This window comes from Periplaneta americana, chromosome 4 (assembly GCF_040183065.1).
Source record: "Periplaneta americana isolate PAMFEO1 chromosome 4, P.americana_PAMFEO1_priV1, whole genome shotgun sequence".
NCBI classification, from domain to species: Eukaryota; Metazoa; Arthropoda; class Insecta; order Blattodea; family Blattidae; genus Periplaneta; species Periplaneta americana.
In genome coordinates, this window is record NC_091120.1 from 135,631,320 (window position 1) to 135,657,065 (window position 25,746).

Below are 25,746 nucleotides of genomic sequence, written 5' to 3' on the forward strand. Positions count from 1 at the left end.
ATATGCTAAAATTTGAACCATTCTGTTATGTATCGTGCTCCCAGGATTGATGTCAATTTTTTTAGTTACTCTTGCCAACACAATATTAAATAATATTGTGGAAAGCATTGTGTTGTTTAGTTTAGTTTAATCAAAGGTTCATGAATATGTGTTACATATTAATTTTGTGTAAAATGGCTCATACTGAGAGAACATTGAGGTCATTAAATGTAGAATTAAAAAAAATACTTTTTTAAGTTGAACATATGAAATAAAATGTGCTTACAAAGAAGGAGATCGACAACACATTTACATATTAAAATAGCAGATGAAGACAAAATAGAAATTTTCAATTTTCATAGTATAAGAAATATCTTTGGCTAACAGGGTGCTCTGAGACAAATAAGTTATATTGTTTTATCTGTATTCTGTTTGGGGGTGAAAATGAATGATCATCTTCTTGTGGGGTCTGTGTCACAAAAAAATGTTGATAGACAAGCCGATAAACATCTGCTCTATAAAAAGTTACAAGATAAGTAGATTTTTTCAGCCTACCCAGTATTTACATCTTGGCTTCGCTACTGGTCAACACATGTTTTAGATCATTTCAGACTGTCTTGAAGGAGAATACCAAACACCAATAAAGCTCAGTTATTCTGTTAGTAGGCTGCAGAATTTGTATTAAAGATGATAACAATTCTCTTTTCAGGAATTATACAATTTAAATGACAATAAACTACATTCTGTAGTCTGTGCTTTCTTTTTTTACAAAGATAGGACAAACACTATAGATAATTGCAAATCTAGTCTTTCAGGTAAGGCTTCCTGTAAAGCAAATTTGAATAATTTCAAGGGAAAAATTGTTCCGGGGCCGGGTATCGATCCCGAGACCTCTGGTTGAACGTACCAGCGCTCTGCCAACTGAGCTACCCGGGAACTTGACCTGACACCGTCTCAACTTTTCTCTTTATATCCACACAACTCGCGTGGGCTGATGAAGCGCCAGAGACCCACATCGAGTGCACACAAACTCTGTGTGACTTGGAATTGTGGTTTTCTGTTAACGTACACACTGACGTATATATTATGCAAATCTAGTCTTTCAGGTAAGGCTTCCTGTAAAATACTGGTCTATCTTAGCTCGTTCCTTGCAGTTAAGAAAAATTAATCAGTTTAGATGAAAAATGGTGAGTAACCTTTCCTTGTGAATTACTGATATACCTACCTAAGAAAGACTACATGTGAAATAAGAGATCCGTTTTCAACCAACAAACCTGATAAACTGCTAAAGGAAGAGTCATGACGCTTCGTAAAAGAACTGTTGTCAGAACAATGGTTGTCCACCATGGAAGACCAGTTGAATTATGCATAAACAACAAGAAATCTTGAGCGTAGCTGACCGGTATACTCTCTGACATCCACAAAAACACGCGAGTCCACGGATTTAGATACTCATATGATTCTCCAGAAACATGTCTTACTTGCGTATACGAACAAGCAAGTGACAAAGGCATAATATTTTTACGAAGTGAATTTACTGTTCTGTAATTTATGTTTAAACATGTTTTAGGAAGCGATGCAATATTTTCATCTGCTGAATAACGACATCTCCTTTTGTTATTAAATGAAGAAAAATAAGTTCTGTGAAATGAATATGATATTGAATGTTGGTATCGGTAACAGAGTTCCCATTTTGTGAGACAATAGGGATATTGCTTGTAGGTTTTTAGTGATATTACAGAATTCGGACACCGGGAGAGGTTTTTCTGCACTTGAACTAACAAATTCATCGCGTAAGTCGTCACAATATATTTGTTTTAAATAAGTATGTTTAGGTTAGAATGTCATTTGCTTGCAAATACACGTGTTACCACACCAAGGTCACGTAATTCACACACGTCATCCGCCGGTGGGATCGTCTTCGCCAAATGCGATCCGTGTGAACCACACCTACTTCTTAAATTGGTCAGAATAAAGTCATTCTCACTCCCACAGCTTTCACTTTCTACTGTGTTACATAAGCGACCATAATAAACTTCCTTCCTGTAACGTTTAACTTTCTCCAGCAGATGCCTCTGTGCGTATAGGAGTGATGTGCTTTAAACTTTGTTTATTAACACCAGCTGTTCGTGTTCGTTCCTATTTGACAAAAAGGCGGCTGCATTGTGATGCAATTGCAACTATAACTATGTAAATCCGCTATGTGTTCATTAACGAAGTTATTGAAGTGATTTTTTATAGCTGTGTGTGTATGTGGAAATATTATATTGTGTTCCAGTACAAACAAGCTGTTTTTGATATGGGTGAGAGTATTAGCAAATTTGTGACAGACTATTGTGACCCACATACTGTTGCTACAAACGTCAGGGCTTTGGTAGGCAGGAAAAGACGGCGCGATGAAAGTGATGATCAAGATTCCGATTCTGATCATCTATTGGAAAAGACGTTACATACACCGAAAAAGTAAGTTTTTAAATTATTCATCATTCCGTATGTAAGTTAATTAAGCTATAGAGAGGAGTGAAGTAATATAGCTAGATTGGCTGTGTATGGCTTAGGAGCTGGCGTGTTTGGTATCGTGTGGAGCTAAATATTATATAGTGTAATGAAAATACCTAATACTTTAATAAAAAAAAACTTCACATATATTTTAATTAGCATAACAAACTATTCCTAACAGTATCTAAATTACTGAGCCCAGTATGCCCATCAACAAGTGACAATATACAGGTTACAGAGTTAACTTATGCCTACTTTATTTTTTCACACATAGGCCTGTATTTAGGCCTATAAGTGGGCGCGCTTCCATAAAGGGGCAGTGGCATTTCCTCTAAGGTTAGAGCCCAGTTTAGGTGTGTGTGTGTGTGTGTTAATCGAAAAAAAATGTCATATAAACATACGGCCTATTCTCAATATTTTCTAGCCCCTAATTTTTATTAACACACACACCTACACCTAAACTGGGCTCTAACCTTAGAGGAAATGGCACTGCCCCTGTATGGAAGCGCGCCCCTCCTTTCTTCGATGCAGAGTAAATCAATCTATTTAGGCCCTATGTAACTACCTGTCTACCAAAAAGCGCCTATGCAAGTCGTAGACTATCAAATGCGTCTATGCAAGGCATAGGCTACTAAAAGCAGGATTGGCATGAATTTCCCCGACCCATTAGTGTTTTTTTTTCGGGTAAAATCCACCCGAAAAAACCCGTAGGTTTTTGACTGTTTTTTTTTTTCAAAAAATCTACATAAAAGGTGTTCCAATAAAACTGCAAGTGATATAAAATAATCCTTTATTAACAATTCCAATCACTTTTATTATTTTATACTATGCAAATCATTATTAAGTAAGGTAACTATCCTCTAATACAGCGAGGTAGTTGGGGACGCTCGGGTTTTCGTCCAGAGCCAGCCCGGCTATCAATGTGTTGGTTATGGCGATGAACACGCTCACGTCTCCGGCACTTTTAGGTCTACAACCCTATTGTTATAATGCTTAAAAGTTACAGTATTTACTAAGCTCACATTCGTTCCTCAAAATGTTCTCCATTTACTGCAACACACATTTGACATCTTTTTATGAAATTTGCAATCACTCTCACAAGTTCTTCAGCACTGATACAATTTATTGCATCTCTTTTTTATTGGGTTATTTTACGACGCTGTATCAACATCTAGGTTATTTAGCGTCTGAATGAAATGAAGGTGATAATGCCGGTGAAATGAGTCCGGGGTCCAGCACCGAAAGTTGCCCAGCATTTGCTCGTATTGGGTTGAGGGGAAAACCCCGGACCGGGATTCGAACCCGGGCCACCTGGTTTCGCGGCTAGACGCGCTGACCGTTACTCCACAGGTGTGGACTATTGCATCTCTTAGGCCTATATTCTGTTTAAGTGCGTGTATGGAGTGTGGGTTTCTTGCATTTTGTAGGACTTTAATTTAAGTAATTTTGTCGCTACACGAGCAGAACTTTTATTTATTCCAGTTTCCTGGGCTAAAGGTCTGAGGGGTGTGTTCCAATTTTTCACCAATCTTGTCTAATTTTTCTTGCGACAGAACACGGCATTCTCTTATCGATTTTTTATCGTTTACCGAAGCTGTCCGCATGAATTCTTATAAAGTCTTTTTATTGTACTGGCAGCTGAAACAGGTCTCTATGGAAACTTTTCCCTAAATTTGCATCTTGTCGCACCACAAGATATTATAGATAAGTCCGTTCACGTAATGAATAAGTCATTACAACAGTAGCCTATACGGTGCACCTTAAATTCAACTTAAACTTTTAAGATTACAACTTTCACCGCCGACTTACTTCTCACAACACAAATAAAGCGAAACTGCAGTAACACTCATTGCTTGCACGCCGAGAATGCGGTTGCACTATTCCCAGTGATCATGCCATCTCTTGGCGGGGAGTGGCTCCTGCAAAACCCGAGCATCCCCAACTAACCTCATTGTAGTATACTGGTACCAAATTATTGTAAACATTTATTAAAATGACTAAAGTAATTATTATTTGTTTAATATTTAGTTGAACAATCCACCAAAAATTCTTAGAATTTACAAAGTAGTAGCCAATGTAAGAATTAAATCATATTAATGAAATAACAGATATTTCAAACAAATTTGCAAAAAAAAAAAACAAACTGTAATAGATTTTTATTTGACATATCTACATAGGCAAGAACCATACTTAATTTGAATATCGAAACTGTCACTAACCAAATTACAAGTCACCAATCCCACTCGCACGGGTTCTTGACACAGTGATACCGGTGTATGCTGACAAGTTTCTGGGCTTTTTCCACATCCCGTCTGTTCCGCAATTTTGTCCAGACGATTCCAATTGAGGCAGAACTGGCCGGACATGTAAACGACCAAAATCCATTGGGCAGTTTGTTTGCCTTTGTCACCTCCATCTTTTCAATTTTTTGGCCCACAGTTTTCCACCATTTACTTAGTAAAATTCTTGAGACTGCATTTTCATGAAAGAAGGTAGATACAGCAGTATCCTTGATGCTAAATAGCAAAACTCCAGCCAGGAACTCAGGACAGTCAAACTTTTCCCTCTCATAAGTGGACCCCCACTTTGACTCCAGCAAAGCAGGGGAGGGGAACCCAGGACTCTGCACCTGCACTGTAGCAGAGGTAATCATGTAAATCCCCTGGAGTAAATTAAATGAGGGAATCCCCTTGAAGGAAGTCCCAGATTCAGTTCTCAGTGGACTCCCCTTACTGTGAAATATGTTTTGTTAAAGTTAAACCTACTTTGGGTATAGGTAGGCTTACAAAATTTAAGTGTTAAAATTTATATATGTAGGCCTATATATTACATTTAAAAAATGTTTATGTAAAAACTAAAATTAACTTTACCAACATTTTTACCTGGATAAATGTAAATATCGGTAATTTTTTCTGAAACTCGAAAAAAAAAAAAAAACCGAAAAACCCCAGTGGACAGATGATTTTTGCTAACCCTGACCAAAAGCCACAACAAACCAAGCATAACCTGTCACTGATGCTGGACCTTACGAAAACTCTCTTTTATCTTTCTACAGTATAAGTTACAGTAGAATCCCTACTATCCGTGGTAATGAAGGGGGTGGAGTGAACAGTTAATCAAAGAAATTGGATAATCCGTACTATAAAAGGTGTCCGTAAACTAAGAGCATAATACAGTTTAATTTCTTTCGTGGTTCGTGGTCTTTTCTTTTAACACGCTAGGTAGTGGATCATAAGTTCACTAATTTAAGTCTAGTTTTCAACAGCCAAGGAACTCCTTATGACAGCTGTCTGTGGAAAAATAGGAATAGTAGAGGTCTCATGTTGTAGATTTACAAATTTGATGCACATTTTATTTTGTTTTTCATTAAATCGTGCACAGTTGTAATTCCTATCTCGTATTGTGATGAGACAGTTTCTCATTTTCCAAACCATCCAATTACTTGCATTTTTTTTTCATAGCAAACACGTTTTCTTTTGACACCTGTGGAAGACATTTTGCATAGAAGTTAGACAGTACGACCACTCGAAGAGTAGATCATACTGCGTAAGGGTAAAGGTTTGTAAAAAAAAACTTTGAAGAAAGAATTTCGTACTAATATAATGTGCAGTAAGTTACTCATATTTTTTCTGCAAAACAAAAAGAGCAAGAGAGAAAGACAGTCGGATAATCCACCAATCGGCAGTTAATAAGGTGACGGATAATCAGGGTTTTACTGAAAAATAGGCTATATGCCTATGCAAGACATACTAAAAACACAGTCTACTTATATACAGTCACGAAGCTTGAGTTTAGAGGGTACGAGGAACAATTGACTGTGCCAGTACTATTTCTCATTGTCTGTAATGAGGCGATAGTAGCGATCCTAGTGGTCAGCAACTATCTATGGATGCATATTTACTACGTATTGAACTTCGTGACTGTATATACTAGACTGTGCTAAAAGCCTGAAGAAACTAAAACTAAACTGATGCTCGACCCTATGAAAACTTGCTTATATTTATTTTTCTTGATATATGTAGGCCTATATTAAATTTGTAAACTTATGCCATCTTTCAGTTTCATTTCATCATGAAATAACACAACACAAACATACGTCAGTGCCGTGTATGGTGTGTAGTGAGATCGAAGTTTCAATAGTAGGGGTGAGTAGGTTTATGGAAATTTCCTTCTGTATGTAGCCTGATGGCCTGCGCGTATTCCTTTACCACGTTTATACTAGTAGGGCCTAAATAAAAATATGTCCTTCTACTAATTATACAGTTTTGTTGGCAATTTTATAGAACTAAGTTTAGACCTAAAGGAGGCGCTTACTAATTATTGCGTAATACTACTAGTACTAAGCACGTGGTTTTACTTGGCGACACTCAATACTTTCCACAGAATGACCGAACTATTCACCTGTTGTACTTAATAATGAATGGATGTATTGTCGCCATATTGCCCACATCAGACGTCGTAAACAAAAGAAATTAGCCTAGATTAAAAATTTCGGTAATTTTACAAATGGCTTTTAGGGAATCCAGAGGTTCATTGCCGCCCTAACATAAGCCCAGCATCGGTCCCTATCCTGAGCAAGATTTATCCAGTCCTACATCATATCCCATCTCCCTCAAATCCATTTTAATATTATCCTCCTATGTATGTCTCAGTTTCCCCAAAGGTCCTTTTCCCTCTGGTCTCCCAACAAACACTCTATATGCATTTCTGGATTCTCCCATATGTGCTACATGCCCTGCCCATCTCAAACGTCTGGATTTAATATTCCTAATTATATCAAGTGGATACAATGCGTGCAGTTCTGCATTGTGTAACGTTTTCCATTCTTCTGTAACTTCATCCCTCTTAGCCCCAAATACAAATATTTCCTAAGCACCTTATTCTCAAACACCCTTAGCCTCTGTTCCTCTCTCAAAGTGAGAATTCAAGTTTCACAACCATACAGAACAACCAGCAATATAACTGTTTTATAAATTCTAACTTTCAGCTTTTTTGAGAGCAGACTGGATGACAAAAACCTTCTCAACCGAATAGTATCAGGCATTTCCCATAAGTTATTTATTGTGTTTAATTTCCTCCCGAGCGTCATTTATATTTGTTATTGTTTCGCCAAGATATTTAAATTTTTCAACCTTTTCAAAGGATAAATTTTCAATCTTTATGTATCCATTTCGAACTATGTTCTGGTCACGAGACATAATCATATAAGCCTATGTTGTCTTTTCGGAATTTACTTCCAAACCTATCAGGCCCAGGGTTGAAAAAAAAAACAGTTTTTTTAAAATAAAAAACATGTTTTTTTTTTAACTGGGGATTTTTAAAATGTGTTGTCATTAACAAATACTGGGTTCTTGGCAATAAAGCCATTAACTCGCTTGTTCTCCTACATTTCTTACACACAGTGTGATTTAGAGGAAATGGCTGGACATATGATTCTGATCCATTTCTTTCTGAAGGCTGCACAATGAACAAAGTGGTGAAGAAAAAATTCCAATTTTGTTAAAGTATTTTAACAAATAGTCATATCCTTGAGTAATGAAAACTGCATTTTTCCTAGGATACTCAGGGATGATAGCCTGTTTTGTACATTGAGACTCTCTCATCTTCTATTATTTGAAATGTCGTGGAAATGGTTGATATTTTAAGTTGATTAGTCTTTTAACTGTTAAAAATGATAAAGATGACTCTTTTTTTTTTTTTAATATTAAACATGTTTTATGCATAGGATTGCCAGATGGTTATTGTAAAAATAAGCGAAATTCCAGATTTTAATAAGAAAAATTCGGGAAACCGACATTTTAAATTTATCGCGCTGTTTATTAAATTGAATAAGGTTAGTTATTCATAAAATTAATATCCTATTAACTAAAAAAAAAAAAAAAAAATACATTTTATGAAACTTAATGGTGAATTTTATAAAAAACTAATATTTTCAAATTTATCTCGGTTTAATTGCTTATATTTCTCTGAAGATCTATCTTCTATTAACAGTGAGAAATCATTTTTACAACATTATAAAAAAACTTGACAGTCCAGTTTTGGATTGGCACAAAGTTATAATTCTGATTTCATTAAAACAGTGGGGCATCTATTCCTGCCGTTTGACCATTTGTGGTTTATTGAGAGCTTAAGAGGAAATTTTTCCACATAGACACAAAGCCATTTGTACACATCTTTTCACCTCTTCAAATAAACACTTTTTTTTTTTTTTTAATGGAGGTTCCTCATCATCAGAATTTTGCGTTCCTAAATATTTAGACAGCATATGTAAAACACCGATTAGGGCAGGGCTGGGCACCAAGAGCGAATTCTACTCTTTCACAGGGAGCCAGATGAGTTCTCTTCAACCCCTTTCTTCTCCGCTGAACTCCGTGCAGTGTTGATGCCATGATGGATGAATATTAAACATCCCTGTTTAGAGTTTGGATTCGCTCCCGGTGCCCAGAATTAGGGCCTACTTTGGATTTACCATTTAATACTTAGACCACACAACAGAAACACAAAGACACATTTCCAATGAAACTGAATATCCAGTTTCTGCTTTCTTATGATGCCACTATTGAGTATTGATTAATGAGCAAGTGGTCATGATCAAATGATTACTTGTACCACTGAGGAGGCTGCCAAACTTGCATGTCTTTTTCGTGCACTCAACAATCAAAACATTTCATGAAGTAGAAGTGGTGTTTGGTGGTTTAATGACTTAATGGCACAACAGAAAAATTGGTACCCTGTGGTGTACTTTCAAAATTTTATTCTATAGCTCAGTTTTTCATTTTGAAATTTTAAGGTAAGTTTGTAGGAAAGTAAAAAAGACTAGAATAGACCCATTTTATAATTTAAGCTTTTTAAAATCCTTTTTCATTGAATTTCTTATATATAACAAAACCTGCTAGGCCTACTTGCAGATATCAGCATTCAGATTGTTTGCACTGTATATCCTACAAAAATTTCTTTTTAATAATAATGTTTGTTTGGAAAAAAGTTAAAGTTTGGCTTCATAAAATCAGGAGTTCTTGTAGTTTTTGAAGAGCTGAGATCATATTTTCTTAGCCAGGAAAAATGTCCAATGATAATGAAATATTTTTTTGAAAACTCATTGACGAAAATTGTTCTTTTTTTGCATAATCAAGCTACAACTTTCCACCAGGCAGTTCTCTAGGTAGAAAGTGAGTTAACAACGGGTGTTGAAGTAGTCATGGTACTTTCCAAGTTGAAAGTAAATATGACTGAGAAAAATGAGTACAATTTTATCCCAAATGTTGTAAAATGTGCTTTACATGAATTATTATAAGATGAATTGAGCGATTTTGCCTGCAATAGCAAATTGCTTAATATGAACAAATTCACTGAAAATGACATTATCATCAATATTTGATTCACCAGATACATTTTTAAACGTAGGTAACTTACACATAGGCTATTTCAACATCATTTCATTTTAGGACATTGTTAAGCAAGGTCCATACAAATTTATTATATAGGCTACCTACTTCAAATCTGTCAGTTCAGACTTTTAAGTACTGAATACATGACTCATTGAAACTATTTGCAACTTTTTGGTAATCCTCTACTTTCGAATAATGATGGAAAAGAAGCCCAACTGAGATGGGTAAAAATGTTTCAGTATTTCTCTTCTCAAAAATTGTCATTCAGTAACTTTTGTAAGGTTGTAGAATTTGAGTTATCACTGCCAGGTATATTAATGCACCTGTAGAGAGAGTTTTTGCAAGCATGAACAAAATATGGACATCAGAAAAAACAAAATTAAAAGTTGAAACGCTGAAAGCATTGTTGCTCACCAAAGTCAGTTGCTTTGAGTTTTTCAATTACTTGAAGCAAAATGAAAAACTTCTGAAGAAAATCCGTTCTTAAAAAAAAAGTCCTGTAACTATATGACATGATGTAAAATGTATGTTACTGGTATTTTTATAGTAAATACTAATGTTATATGTTGTGTATTCAGTATTGTAATCATTTTACTTTATGTTTGTAATAAATTGATAATCAGGCATATAGTTTTCTATTTGCTTTAATTTATAGGCCAAATAATAATTTTAAAAAGTCAGTTGATAAAGGTCCCGTTTTCAGCTCGAGAAATTATGGTCACATTACATAAGGGTGTACAAAAGTTGTCTTGTAGTTTCTACTATAACCAGTAAAAAATTTAGATCTCTGATTACATTTTTCACTGAGCCACAGGAGGTTTAAAGATTATCGTATAAGCCTAGGCCTACCTAAAGTAAAATTTTTATTTATTTTCACAACTCTTTGGTGCATGATCAATGAGGGCTCAAGTCACTTCTTTTCTACAATTTTTAGTTTCTGAAAAGCTATTAAAAAGAAAAACTCAAGTTTTCATTTGGTATTATGGACTTGTGTCTGGGTGGAATGCAAGTCATAATACAGTAAAATGATCATTTTGCCTTAAGTCCTATTTTCTTAACATTTTGTCTGTATTAACGGTTTACGTCGACATATGCCCTTAATATCATCACTATATGATGTACTATTATTTTCATCAGTGTTTTTATTTCTTTTTTGTATTTATATGTGCTATCTGGTAGGATGGAAGAGAAGGTCTTATGGCCTTAATCCTGTCAGATTAAATAAATAAAAAAACATGTACTGGAGAAATATTATGTTGATCACTTAAAGTTTTATGCGTCTGTACTTAAACTAGCAGGTGCCAACTCTATATTAATGAGGAAGCTTATAAGATTTATATTTCCATTGTTACATTCTAGAATACGAAAGAATAGCATTAACGAGCTACTGAAAGTCAACACAGTAGAAAGAAAATGAGTTTTTTTTTTGTATGAAAGCAATAAAGGTGGGTAAATGTTTTTAATAGAAGTATTTTCTGTGGGTATTTCTATTTTTAATATAGAATAGGCAAATTGAATCGCTATATAAATTAGAATCAAATTAAAATCATGATTTTAGTGACTGATATTATTTATTATATACAACTGGTAAATGCATATAGAGTGTTAATTGGGAGACTGGAGGGAAAAAGACCTTTGGGGAGGCTGAGATGTAGATGGGAGGATAATATTAAAATGAATTTGAGGGAGGTGGGATATGATGATAGAGACTGGATTAATCTTGCTCAGGATAGGGACCGATGGCAAGCTTATGTGAGGGCAGCAATGAACCTGCGGGTTCCTTAAAAGCCATTTGTAAGTAAGTATATACAACTGGTTCCGTGTGGGTTATTTTTTGTCCACTGCAACAAAAAAAATTCTTTCCATACCTGTGGCGTAACGGTTAGCGCGTCTGGCTGCAAAACCAGGTGGCCTACTGTCCTTTACTCAGGAGAAGACGAGGGGCAAGAATGTGACCTTCTTGACTATCGCTGTTGATTATTATAAACATCGCTCAGATAAGCATCCCAGTATCCAGGTTATTACTCGTGCAGGAAACATGAGTAACAATGCGTATGGAAATTAAAGCTAAGTTGAACAGAAGGAGACCTAATGTTTCCTCTTACTACATTACAAATATTGACGTGTTGTCGTACGTTATCTGTTCACATCCCTTCCCCCTCAGTCCGCTCTCGTCTTCTCCTGAGTCACCGACAGTAGGTTCGATTCCCGTTCGGGGCAAGTTACCTGGTTGAGGTTTTTTCCGAAGTTTTCCCTCAACCGAATATGAGCAAATGCTGGGTAACTGGTGCCTGGACCTCAGACTCATTTCACCGGCATTATCACCTTCATCTCATTCAGACACTAAATCACCTAAGATGTGATAAAGCGTCGTAAAATAACCTACTAAAAAGACTAAAATTTTCTTAAAATTTCACTTCTCACACAAATTAATAATAGAAATATATACATGAAAAATATTGAATGCTCTGTATTCAGATGCGATGTACTGATAGAAGAAGGAATTGAAAATATTATTAATGTTGGGATCACTAGCAGTGAGGAATCACAAGGTGAAGATGAATCAACAATGCCCGTAACAGCTACTTTGGAGACTGAAACTGCAGCGAAAGGAAATAATGGACAAAAGTATTTCAGATATATCCCCATAGAGTGAAACTGCAAGCAAAGATGGATATCGGCAGCATATATTAAAAAGCAACAGATAGCCCTGCTTTGTTGGTCAGAGACCGGGACAGCTCGCTAACGTGAGAATAGTATGTAATCTCTTCGTTCTGGATGTGACAGAAACTATTGTGTCTATATAAAAACATTAAACATTATTGCAGTCAATTATGTTCAATGTATGATTACTGTATAATATTGATAATGATAGGTATACTCTTTTTATGTTACGAGTATAAATGCATCAGTGGAACACTATATATTATTTTCTGAAATATATTATTTATAACAACTAAAATTATGTGTAACTAAGTACCCTATATCACTAATAATTATTAATTTTTTTTAATGTTATCTATTTATGTAAAAATACAAGATTTTTTCTTATATCCAAGCAAAAATGATGCCATGAAATCCAGATAAATATGTCGCATGGTTGCATCATATGACATTGAGTTAGTATCTGGTGCTTTAGTTGCCTCTATAGTCTGACTGCACCACTGACTACAGGACGGTATCGTTCGTAAACAGAACAAGTGACGCGCTCATCTGCCAGGCCCTCACTCACCTTGATTGGGTAATAAACATAACAGAATTTTGTTGCCTTAAAACTTAATATAATTTAGTTTTAAACGTTAAGTTTAAAACGTTTTAATCAATGGATAGTGTTTTAAACAATTTTGAACACTTTGTTTAAAACATTTTGTTTTTAACATGCCGACCCTGATCAGGTCTACTAATTACGTGGTTCTGTTTGTCTCTTCGCCTCTTCTCTCTAATTCTCTGTCATTTTCTAATGTTTTCTGTGTCTTAATTAACTTAAATTCCTGCAATATTAACGCACATTTAATTGAAAATGTTTATTACAAATTACATACTTGAGGTAGACTCAATCCATCGTCCTCTGGAACTAGTGGCGGAAGTGTTAGCCATTCAGCCAACATGGCACGTGCTGAAGAGTTATGTAATTTAAGTACCGGTACTGTACTTAAGTTTGCTCGAGAGATCCAGGTGCATATTTCTGGACAGTGGGTGTTGGGGGCCTGGACCGGACCAGCAAGAAATCATTTTTAGTACCAGTGGAGATGGAAATTATTGTCGAAAAAGGTCGTATTTAACATAACCTAATTAACAATCGTATTTTACATATAAATGGTCTTCTGATGTAGACAGTATGGTGGTGATACATCCATTCATTACTACGAGCAACAGGTGAATAGCTCTAGAATATTCTGTGAGAAGTATTGAGTGCCGGAAAGAACTACATGCTTGGTATCTATACCTACTATTTGTAGTACGCAGTTGTTACAGAAAAATTGTGCCTTCTTTGATTTAGACCTAGTTCTGTAGAATTACCATTTTTGCTCAATTTTCAGGAAGAAGCTCTTGTCCACCGCACAATATATCTACCGAGCCCTGTTCAAAGAAGGCAATAACAGTGATGTTACAGTAATAGCTTTGGGAAAGCCATGGAGATTACATAAAGTGTACCTTTGTCAGGTAACTAATTAACTTGAGTATTGATAGCATTTTCTGTGTACTTGTGTCATGTCATTTGACGTTTAATCAATCTCCATAAGAACTATACTAAAGGAGACACATCTCCCTCCCGAGCTCTATTCAAGGAAGGCCAAAGTAGTGACATAACAGTAACAGCACTGGGAAAGCCATGGAGATTGCAAAAAGTGTACCTTTGTCAGGTAACTAATTAACTTAAGTATTGATAGCATTTTCTGTCTGCTTGTGTAATGTCATTTGACATTTAATCAATCTCTAGAAGAATTATACTAAAGGAGACACATCTCCCTCCCGAGCCCTGTTCAAAGAAGGCAACAAGAGTGATGTCACAGTAATAGCACAGTCTAGTATATACAGTCACGAAGCTTGAGTTCTTGAGGGTACTAGGAGCAATAGACTGTGTCGGTACTATTTCGCATTGTTTGTGATGAGGCAATAGTAGCGATCCTAGTGGTTAGCAGCTATCTATGGATGCATATTCCCTACGTATTGAGCTTCATAACTGTATATACAAGACTGTAGTAATAGCTTTGGGAAAGCCATGGAGATTGCATAAAGTGTGCCTTTGTCAGGTAATTAATTAAGTTAAGAATTGATAGCATTTCCTGTCTGCTTGTGTCATGTCATTTGACATTTAATCAGTCTCTAGGAGAAATATACTAAAAGAGATACATCTCCCTCCCGAGCCCTGTTCAAGGAAGGACATAATAGTGATGTTCCAGTAATACCTTTGGGAAGGCCATGGAGATTACATAAGTGTACCTTTGTCAGGTAACTAATTAAGTTAAGTATTGATAGCATTTTCTGTCTACTTGTGTCGTGTTATTTGACATTTAATCAATCTTCAGAACTATACTAAAAGGACACATTTTCCTCCCGAGCCCTGTTCAAAGAAGGCAATAACAGCGATGTTACAGTAATAACTTTGGGAAAGCCATGGAGATTACATGGAGTGTATTTCTGTCAGGTAGCTAATTAACTTAAGTATTGATAGCAGTTTCTATCTACTTGTGTCATGTCATTTGACATTTAATCAATCTCTAGAAGAACTATACTAAAGGAGACACATCTCCCTCCCGAGCACTATTCAAAGGACACAATAGTAACGTTACAGTAACAACACTGGAAAAGACATGGAGATTGCATAAAGTGTACCTTTGTCAGGTAACTGATTAACTTAAGCATTGATAGCATTTTCTGTCTACTTGTGTCATGTCATTTGATATTTAATCAATCTCTAGAAGAACTATACTAAAGGAGACGCATCTCCCTCCCAAGCTCTATTCAGGGAAGGCCAAAGTAGCGACATAACATAATAGCACTGGTAAAGCCATGGAGATTGCATAAAGTGTACCTTTGTCTGGTAACTAATTAACTTAAGTATTGATAGCATTTTCTGTCTACTTGTGTCATGTCATTTGACATTTAATCAATCTCTAGAAGAATTATACTAAAGGAGACACATCTCCTTTCTGAGCCCTGTTCAAAGAAGCCAATAACAGTGATGTTACAGTAATAACATTGGGAAAGCCATAGAGAGTACATAAAGTGTACCTTTGTCAGGTAACTAATTAACTTAAGCATTGATAGAATTTTTTTGTCTACTTGTGTCATGTCATTTGACATTTAATCAATCTCTAGAAGAACTATACTAAAGGAGACACATCTCCCTCCTGAACCCTATTCAAAGGACACAATAGTGACGTAACAGTAACAACACTGGGAAAATCATGGAGATTGGATAAAGTGTACCTTTGTCAGATAACTAATTAACTTAAGTATTGATAGCATTTTCTGTCTATTTGTGTCATGTTATTTGACATTTAATCAATCTTAGGGCCCTACTTATATTTGCCAAAGAATTAATTTAAAAATCACTTGGTGCGGTGGGCCCTGCACAAAACTGTAAGCACAATACAAACCCCAACAAATCATCATCATCATCATCATCATCATCATCATGTTTTAGTTCTAGAAAAACTGTTACTGTTTGGTAAAGGAATTTTCATTTTCATGCCTTCTTTTCATAGTATGATCCAGTGAGCTTTTTCCATTTGAACTATTTATTATTATTATTATTATTATTATTATTATTATTATTATTATCCTCCTACTAATTACCAATATAACATGGACCTACTAAGTGTACAAATACAAATTACAGGTAAAGAAATTCTATCTTTTGTTGAATTGTGTTCATTTACATGTTTATGATATATATGGAGTTTATTTTTTGTTTTATTTGTATTCATAATGCTCCTGAACAGAATGTTCAAAGAAAAGTATAATATGTGTCCTTTATCACCAAATTTGTTACACATTTTCACCTGTACGAATAAGACTGATAGACACTGCATTACTACTACTTTGTCTCTGACTTCACCCTTTTGGAATTCGTGACTCCACCCAAGTACCTCGCTAACTCTTTTCATCATTCTTGTGTTACACAGGTCAGTGACACCACGCTGCAGCCGTAAACCACACTAATGATGCCACATAATGTGCCTTTGTGTAATACAGTATATCGTACTACTCATTTCGTTTTGTTAATAAGGCATCACAGTGTTAGGATGCGCCAATAGTAACAATTAGACGCTAATGTTGTTTCCTTTGTTCTCTTTAATTAAAAATTATAGAAGCTATGGTTTCAGTCATGTATAAAATCATTACATTTGATAGAATGATGTACCTACTTAATTAAGCATTTAGTTTAAAGTAATAGTACTCATAGTTAATTTTAAACTATGTGTGAATTGACGAAAGTGTAAATGAGAACTTAATTAATAAATATAAAAGATACAAACTTCCTGTATTCACACGCAGCTGGCTTTGTATACAAAGCTGTGAAAGAGTAGCTCTTGCAGTGGAGCATGAGAGTTCGAATCTCTTTCCTAGGTCGAGTGTTCAATGTCAGTGTGATATTACGTGTTGTCTTAAGGTAAGCGTTCACCGATCCGTACTGCAAGAGCCGCACGAATCGATATTCTTTGCATTGTTTTAAATAATTTAAATAGACATGTATTCGCTGATCCGCACCACAAGACTCGCCTCTTGAAAAATGCGGACGGATTCCTCTGCAGAGCAACTCTTTCGGCGTGTGCTGATGACGTCATAGCCGAATTCTGGTTAGTGAATGATACCACAAGAATCGTGCGTCCGTATTTTCTTCTTCAAGTATTGTACAGAGTTTCTCACAGGCAAAGTGACAGGTATAATGAATGATGGCACGCTTATCACAAGTGTTCAAAATTACGAAGAATTAATTATTTAATCTAAAACACCCTGATTACAGCAGTCATCAGCGTAGGGACAATATGTATATATGTATTTATTCACACTGCAAATGAGTATATACCCGGTGGCAGTGGCAACTAATTACACTCAATAATGACAATTAATAATAAACACAATTAATAAAAAATACAAAATTAATAATAATACTAACAGTAATAATAATAATAATAATAATAATAATAATAATAATAATAATAATAATATGTGGGAAGAGGTTGGAATAATAATGAAGCAACCACAGAAGTTTTAAAAATGTTTTATGTCTAGAATCCGCAAAGTCGAGACTCCTAGGAGAGGATGTACCGGTACATTGTTGGTTGTATGTAACCAACAATGTACCGATACATTGATACCAACATGACATGTTTATATTTATTTGATTATTATCATCATTATCTTTATTATAGTTTACAATAATCAAATAAATTTAAACATGTCTTGTCGAGTAGTTATTATCAGTTCTGTACGTAATCAACAATATAGATCTACGTCGTCTCTTAGGAACCTCGACTTTGTGAGATCTAGAAATAAAACATTTTTATAACTTACGTAATTGCTTCATTATTGCTCCAATCTCTTCCCATATATTGTCTCTACTTTGATGATTGCTGTAATCAGAGTGTTCTAGATTAAATAATTTTGAACAATTGTGATAAGCGTGCAATTATCCATTGGACCCGTATGAGAAAATTCTGTGCTCGTGCGCATGGGATGTGGGTGATACTGATGTTGATCACTGAACGCTTAACTTTAAGCTGCATAGCCTATACACTAGTATTTAATTTGATGTGGCATGTGTATTAAACACATGTTATAGTGTATGTGTATATATATATATATATATATATATAAAACCGGGCCCTATCTCATTTGAACGAGAGTGTTTACATTGCAATTGCACCTATGTCTTGTTATTGCAGCAGCAGATATTTTCATAGAAAGTAATCGATAGTTCTGAGATTACAGGACCATAGGTACCATCAGCAGTGTATCATTAACATCAGACGACAAGTGAAGAGAGAGAGATAACTGCACCAAAATTAAGTTCCTACAAAAACAGACAAAAATATCTGATTTGTAAAAATATCTTCTCACTGTGGATTAGAAGGGAATGAAATTGCAGTTTCTTTTTTTGCGAAGAAGGGAACCACAGTCCAACGAAGATTTCATTCTGAGATTTCGTGTATAATAAAGCTGCAGTGTGGGCTGCAAATAGTCTTTTGGCGTCAGTTCCTAACATAACATGACTCTGAAATAGATAATAGAAGGATTAGCCTACTTCCTTATCATGAAACGGAAACTTGACTCTCGGGCTCAACATTCCCACACGCCAATTACAAAGAGAGCGTGTTTATCAATGGTTCAACAGTCCTCAGATTATTGATGTAAAATATTATTAAATATAAACAGTTAAAACATACCGGTAATTTACTAAAAGATATGTTGAAATGTCTTATTGCAGACATTTGCGTGTATTTTCATACACATGGAGATAAAACCAGGTCTACTACGAAAACAGAGGGATTAGGGTCAACTTTACTGTCATGCATTTCCTTTAAAGTTCAGTCACAAAAGAATTTAGCCTATATTCCCGATTACACGGTCATTGGATCGTAGTTCTTGCTTACACCACTGCAAATTCGTAAGGTTTTAAGTTAACTAGCTTTGTAGCATTTCGAATAGCACTGTAAGTCATGTTAGTTACCTACAAAAGACGAGCTATTTTTAGGTGAATTTTCCAAGCAGTGTCCAGCGTCATCTAATTTCTCATCGAGGACAGTATGCCTTCAACATTTCTTATCTATAATACTTCCTGTCTCTCGGAATTTATTCACAAGGTCATGTATCGTTGGGTGACGTGGAATGCTAATGGCTTCATGAGCCGAATTTGTCAACACAATTTTATACATAAAGACTTACTTTCAATATTGTATCTGTATGCCATTTAAGCAATAAATAATTAACATGAACACAGACGTGCAACACCTGATCTAGTCTTTGCTTCAACTGAGACTAAGATGAGCAGAGGCACAATCGCAGATGACAATGTTTACTCATGGTATTCGAGCACATGGTAGCATTGTGCCAAGAGTCAACTTGCCACTTAGTGTTGATAACATTGTATAGAGTAAATACTAAAATTTGAATTGACTAGTTGTAGATCTAATTATTATTATTATTATTATTATTATTATTATTATTATTATCATTCCTGCCTAATAACTCTGGGTATAACTATGATAAAAATGCGAGCACGTTAATTCTCGAAGCCTGTATGCCAGACGTCATGATTTCGATTACTTATTCTTATGCAAGGACCTTAGAGGTGACATTAATTGTCAATCTTTCTTAAACAGTGTCAGCCTTCGTATTCCTATGAAGGACATGAGACATCACAAACTCTTCAATATTAGAAATTCTAAATCTTCCTTGCCGGTCTCCAAATGTATTAAACAAGCTAACTTATATGTAGGTGATTTCGATCCATTCAATGTATAGAAGTATTAGAATATGGCAGTGTCTTTGCTAATATTATTTGCATAATCCTTATACACAAATTGGTAGTAAGAATCAACTCCTTTCCCTAATATTCTATAGTATTAATTCTTGTAAATTATTGTAATCTATGTTCTTTATTTTGTTGTTAACTCAAGTATTTATCCATGTTGTATCTTTCGTACACTACTTTTAACACGTGAATATAAATAATTGATTAAATGGCGATCTTATTCATGTTAATTATGTAAGCATGTGCGGCTTACAGCTGTTTCGGTGCTACTTGACAGCATCCTCAGAGCCTCAATTATTTAAGTATTTAATTTGTACCATAGTTGTTCATTTTAATGTATGAATTGTATCACTGTGCTGGACTTTTATTGGCCAATGGCTGTTGTCCAGCACATAAATATAAATAAATAAATATCATCATCATCATCATCATCATCATCAAATGATCTTAGATTTTAAAATAGAATATTAATATATCATGATTTTACAAAATGATTAATTTGTTAGAAATTAAGAGAATGTGATTGGTACTCGCTTATATTTTCTTGTATATAAGCTCCAAAAGGCAGTTTTTCTTCTGAGTGAAGATGTCAATCACATGCTCTTTGAAGGTATGGTCACCACACATTTCACTTAATAACTGTTTTTCAATTGCCAAAACAAGACAGTCTATTGTTTGTCATTTAATTTCTTAAGTAAGTTTTAATTATTTTCAGAGTGCTCATACTACGTTCACTACTGCTGGTTGTGACAGGCATTGTCAACATCAGTCACAAGAGTTTATAGATCTCTGTGTTTACGTCATCTAAGCTATTGTCCACCAAGTAACACACAGAGGAGGTGACAGGTGCTTTTCTGTATCTCCGTAAACATTTGCTACTTCACCCGCAAGTTTTTCAGAATTGAAGCATGGGTACTGTTCAGTCAATTGAATTAATTTCATTTTTGGAATTTGGCTGCTATATTGTGGATGTAACTTTTCATTCACTAGTTCAACGAATTTAAGTTTGGGCAGATCCTCAAATCTTTTTTTCTAATTGAACAACTAGAGAGTCAAATATTTCAAAGGACAAGCATTTCAAATTTTATTTGTCAAATTCACTGATCACTAGTTTTTCATTCAGTTCCTTGCTTTTATTAATGTAATTGGTGATGGTGTCCTCCTCCCTAAGTTTCTGTATATTTAATATTGTGAATTTGATTTTGATAAGCCAAAATGTTTGAAGTAGTTTTGCATTGTATCACCTTAAACAAAATGTCAACAAAAACGAAGATCATCTTATACATATAAAGAAGATAAACAAAAAGCCTTTTCAATCCAGTAGCACAGTTGAATGACTCTGAATCCCACTGACTATCTGGATCATCAATAATTGCTTTGAATATTTCATACACTTCTTCAAAATGCATTGTTATTGTCGACACATCTCTTGAATGAAAATTCCAACATGTTGTATTTGTATGAAGCACCCTGAAACCTTTTTCTCTTAAAAGAACTGTGCGTTTAAATAATTTGCTAAAGAAGCTATGAAATGCCACAAGGTCATAAATGAATATGCGCACATCATTAATTGTCTTAGAACCATGCAATAACACAAGATTTAATTGATGCGTGTAACAGTGTAGAAAGAGAGCATTTGGCTAAACTTGCTTAATCAGCCCTTGCACCCCTCCCTTCTCAGTAGCCACTACCACAGCATCATCGTATGTTTGACTGACTAATTTAATGTCCCATTCTTTCAAAACTTTTAAAATTATTTCAGACAGACATTTAGCAGTTTTGCCTGTACATACTTAAAAAAATCTATAAACCTCTCCTCTACTGTGTCAGCTATGCAATATCGGAGTATGATTGTTTCGTCCACTTGTACAGATACAAAGCAAGCTTCTTTAATTTCTCTCTGAATTTGTTCATTTAGAACTGACGTTCATTCTGGATATCTGACGAAGTGCCTTTGAAACAGAAAAGAAGAAGAAGAAGATAAGTGGTCTCATAAATTGTTCTTCCTGTGCAGTATAGTCTAACAATGCTAAAAAAAAATGCCCTTATTGTTTGACTCCGACCCTTCTTTGTGTCCCCTGAAAGCTAGTTCTTGTTTTCCTAAGAAAGCTACAGCTTGAACAAGACAACCTATTATTTTTTGATTAGCAGATACTTTTTCATTGTCATTTCAGACAAATGTGCAGCTTCAGATAAAACATGTTCAATTAGTGTATCCCTACCCTGTAGTTGAAATGATTCCCAATTATGAATATGTCTTCTTCTTGTTTGCATGCTTTCCTTTCAATATTCTTTACACTTGGTATTCCTTCTTCACTCCACTCTTTTTCTCCCCCAAACAATAGATATACAAAGCAATACAATTTATTTTGAGTATGAATGCCTGTTAACCAATTAAATTTGTCATACCACAATGTTTGAAACATTCGCTTTTGACTCTTCCCATGCAAGATAATGTCAAATTCAGGAATTGGTCTTTTACTTTTTAATTCGCACTTTCTTCTGTAAGAGTGCCGAAAACGGCGTTTTTAATAAATAGTCAATCAAATCAATAGAATCGTCCATACTACCAAAACAATGAAGATCGGAATATTTATTGGCATATTCAGTCAACTGTTCCCCACCTCCATTGTCACTTCAAGAGAGCAGATAGTTAAAGACTAAACCCTCAAAAACAGCATCCAATCTCAAATGCTGCACCTTATTCCATTTATTAAAAATAAATAAACTCTTCCTTCAGCGGGCAGGTCAAAATTCAATGGGAAAAGCTATTTAACTCAAACTTGTATGAGATTCGGAAGGTTCTAGATTTTACTCGACTGTACTGCTGCATCCAATAATTTCAAGACTGCTTAATCACATGAGTTGGACATTATCGTAGTTTTTTTTTTTATTTATTAATTAATTAATTTGTGTTTTATTTTATATTTTTCAGTTGGTAAACTCACTCTCAAAGTCTCCCCTGATGCAGAGCCACTGCTAATAACAGAAAAATTCTAGGTCGCCTTATCCAAGTAATTACTTACTTAGGTAAACAAAAACTCCCACTTCATTGTCATCGCGAAGACGAAGATTCAGCAAACAGGGAAAATTATCTAGAACTTCTGAATTTACTAGCTGAAAAAGAACAAAATCTGAAAAATATTTGCACTCCAATTCCAGTTTCAGAGATACTTCTAGCGACATACAGAATGACTTGATAGATTGCATAACTGACATGCTGCAAGAAATAATAAAGAATGAAGTAGATGAAGCACAATTTATTTCTGTTCAAGCAGACGACTGACATGACGTCTAGTGCAGAGCTCAGTCGACCATTATATTCAGATATGCAATACAAGACAAAATTGAGGAAAGATTCTTAGGATTCTTTGATGTCTCAAAAACCAAAAGTGCAGAAGAATTGTCGTCCATTATTATGGACAACTTAAAACTCTGGAAAGTATGGAATATACTAGTATGCCAGACTTACGATGGGGCTTCTACCTTAGCAGGAGGTCATAAAGGTGTTCAGGCCCTTGTGCAACAGTCTTATCCACATGCAATGTTTATCCATTGTTATGCACATCAAATGAATCTAGTGTTATTGAATGGCTCGAAACACATTAAACAAATTAAACTGTTTATTTGTGATCTCACTATGTTCCACACATTCTTCAGTAGATTTACAAAACGGAATGAACTCTTGCAGGAATAAGATTTCAAACTTCCTCACCACAGTGACATAAGGTGTAATTATCATTTTCGAGCCGCTGCAACAATAAGATCTCATTTCTCAGAATTGAGGCGGGCAGTAGAATATGTAATAGACGATGATGATTGAGATGCAGTGCCAGTTGCGCTTGGAGTCTTGTTAGAAAATTAAATGACTCAACTTTCGTGTTTTTGCTGTGCCTTTTTAGCAAAATGTTTTTGTTCATTGAGAATAATCTGTTCAATGTGCTTCAGGCAAAGGAACATCTGACATAAAACTGTGCAACAATGAAGTTAAAAATGTATTATGCAATTTCAAAGAGATGAGAAATGAAGCTACAATACTTCACTGTTGTAAGCAAGCAAAACTGTTAAGTGACAGCATTGAGTATAAGACAAAATGTCACCAAACTGCGTATTCTCATATATGAAATTTTAGATTCATTGATTGTTTAAATCAAAAATAGATTTGAAGATTTTGAAGAAATAAGTTTTGTGGAACTGTTGGGCAAAAAAAAGTTCACTGACTATAAATTAAGTTTCCCTCACAGTAAAGTTCCAAAATTATTGTCAGTATATCCATTTTTCGAAGATGAGCAAATGAAAAATGAATTAAGTATTATCTGTTGTGTTTCTGAGAAATATTTGTCACCTCTTAACCTTCTAAAATTCATTCATTAGAATGACTTACAAGATGTTTACGAACAAGTGACAAAGCTTCTGCATTTAGTCTTGTGTTTACCTGCAACAACTATTTCAAGTGAATGTAGTATGAGTACTCTTAATGGGTTAAAACAATTTTACGAAATTCTATGATCAATGAATGACTATTGTGTTTATCTTTCTTGGCCATTGAAAAGGCACTACTATCTGAGATGTCAAATGATCCTCAGTTCGAAGATAGAATTATTGATTTTTTGCAGAGAAGAAATCTCGTCTTATTGAGTTAAAATACAAACGTATTTAGAGGAGTGCCATATTTTTTTTTTTTTTTTGCAATAACTTTAAAATTGCAGAACAATATGCATATAAGTAATTATATGTTGTATGCAATTTAATTACCGTATATTAAGAAGTGATTTATGGAATTTAAAAATGTTTGGATGTCTACCCTTGTTATAAATGTACGCTTCGCCATTGCAGTTTATTGCCCATTATTTGCATTGACAATTCAACTCACTGCTTGTTTGCTAAGCAGACAAAATGTAACTCAACCATACCGATTATGTTAGGGAAAGAGCTGTGCACTGCACGCCAGAATGGAAGTCAATTGGTCGCATCTTAGATTTACTACTATATTGCTAAGGAAATCATGATACTGCTATTTCAGTAAGGATTTCAATAAAATTTTTAGATGTCATAATTCGTTAATGTTTTTCGTTATTTTCATGACCATTCTGCTCGGAAAAAGCTAGAGAGATCACTAAATATTGTTATGGTAAAAAAAAAAGAAAGATTGACAAAAATTAAGATATGTCTTTTAGGCTTAGGACGACAGTGTAATGTAATACAGTGGACTCATGTTAGCAGTATCCTGCTGGATAAATTAAGATTTAATAATTGAACATTTTTTAGTTACAACACAAAATGCAGTTGCAGATGCCAATGACTCATCATTAGACCGCGGATCTTTAGGTAAAAGCCTATTTTTTTTTTTTCCCCCCAGAGAATGTAGTTATAAATACAGCTGTATATATGCGTTTGATGACTTTGAACTCGAAACCTGTAATTTTAAAATATTTAAAATTATCCAATTCAACATAAATGCCTATTTTTACTTATTTTATGTTAAAATGCCTAAAAACTGCCCATTTCATGCATTAAAATACAAAATTAATTACTGGTACCTAACAGTTTTGTTGAAGGAATGATTATTACAGTATCCTTAGAAGGGTTTGAAATTCCAGCAAGAATAAACAGTATCAAGACCTCGAGCTCATTCTGTAAAGAAATAGCCAATGTGAGAATATTACTGGGCTGGAAGGTTCAGGAAAACTTATATATGAAAGCATGGCTCTGCTGGAGGAAGTGAAACAAAAAATCAAGGAAGCTGAAGAGGATGTGGCAGAGAAAAAGTACGTACGAAATAGACAACGACCTGAAGGACCTGTGTGCAGCAACAGAATATATTCTTGCGGAAAAATCCAGTGCAATTGATTTCAACATTCCAGTTCAACAAGTGCCGAAAGTGAAGTGCCGTAT

General features: G+C 34.8%; 2 protein-coding genes across 4 annotated transcripts in view; one reads left to right on the top strand and one right to left on the bottom strand.

The window, feature by feature from the left end:
* Positions 1 to 1,769, bottom strand: part of LOC138698213 (cytochrome c oxidase assembly protein COX18, mitochondrial) — a 39,131-nt gene extending 37,362 nt beyond the window's left edge. For both annotated transcript variants that reach the window (XM_069824003.1, XM_069824002.1), the window contains exon 1: positions 1,254 to 1,769. In XM_069824003.1, coding sequence (XP_069680104.1) covers positions 1,254 to 1,769 — 516 coding nt within the window. The remainder of the gene's footprint in view (positions 1 to 1,253) is intronic.
* A 270-nt stretch (positions 1,770 to 2,039) lies between these two features.
* Positions 2,040 to 25,746, top strand: part of gcl (germ cell-less) — a 65,479-nt gene continuing 41,772 nt past the window's right edge. The window contains exons 1-3 of one of the 2 annotated variants that reach the window (XM_069824001.1): positions 2,040 to 2,169; positions 2,258 to 2,442; positions 13,907 to 14,030. In XM_069824001.1, coding sequence (XP_069680102.1) covers positions 2,279 to 2,442; positions 13,907 to 14,030 — 288 coding nt within the window. In that variant the 5' untranslated portion in view covers positions 2,040 to 2,169; positions 2,258 to 2,278. Of the gene's footprint in view, positions 2,443 to 13,906; positions 14,031 to 25,746 lie in introns of both variants that reach the window. The other variant, XM_069824000.1, reaches the window with a different exon arrangement.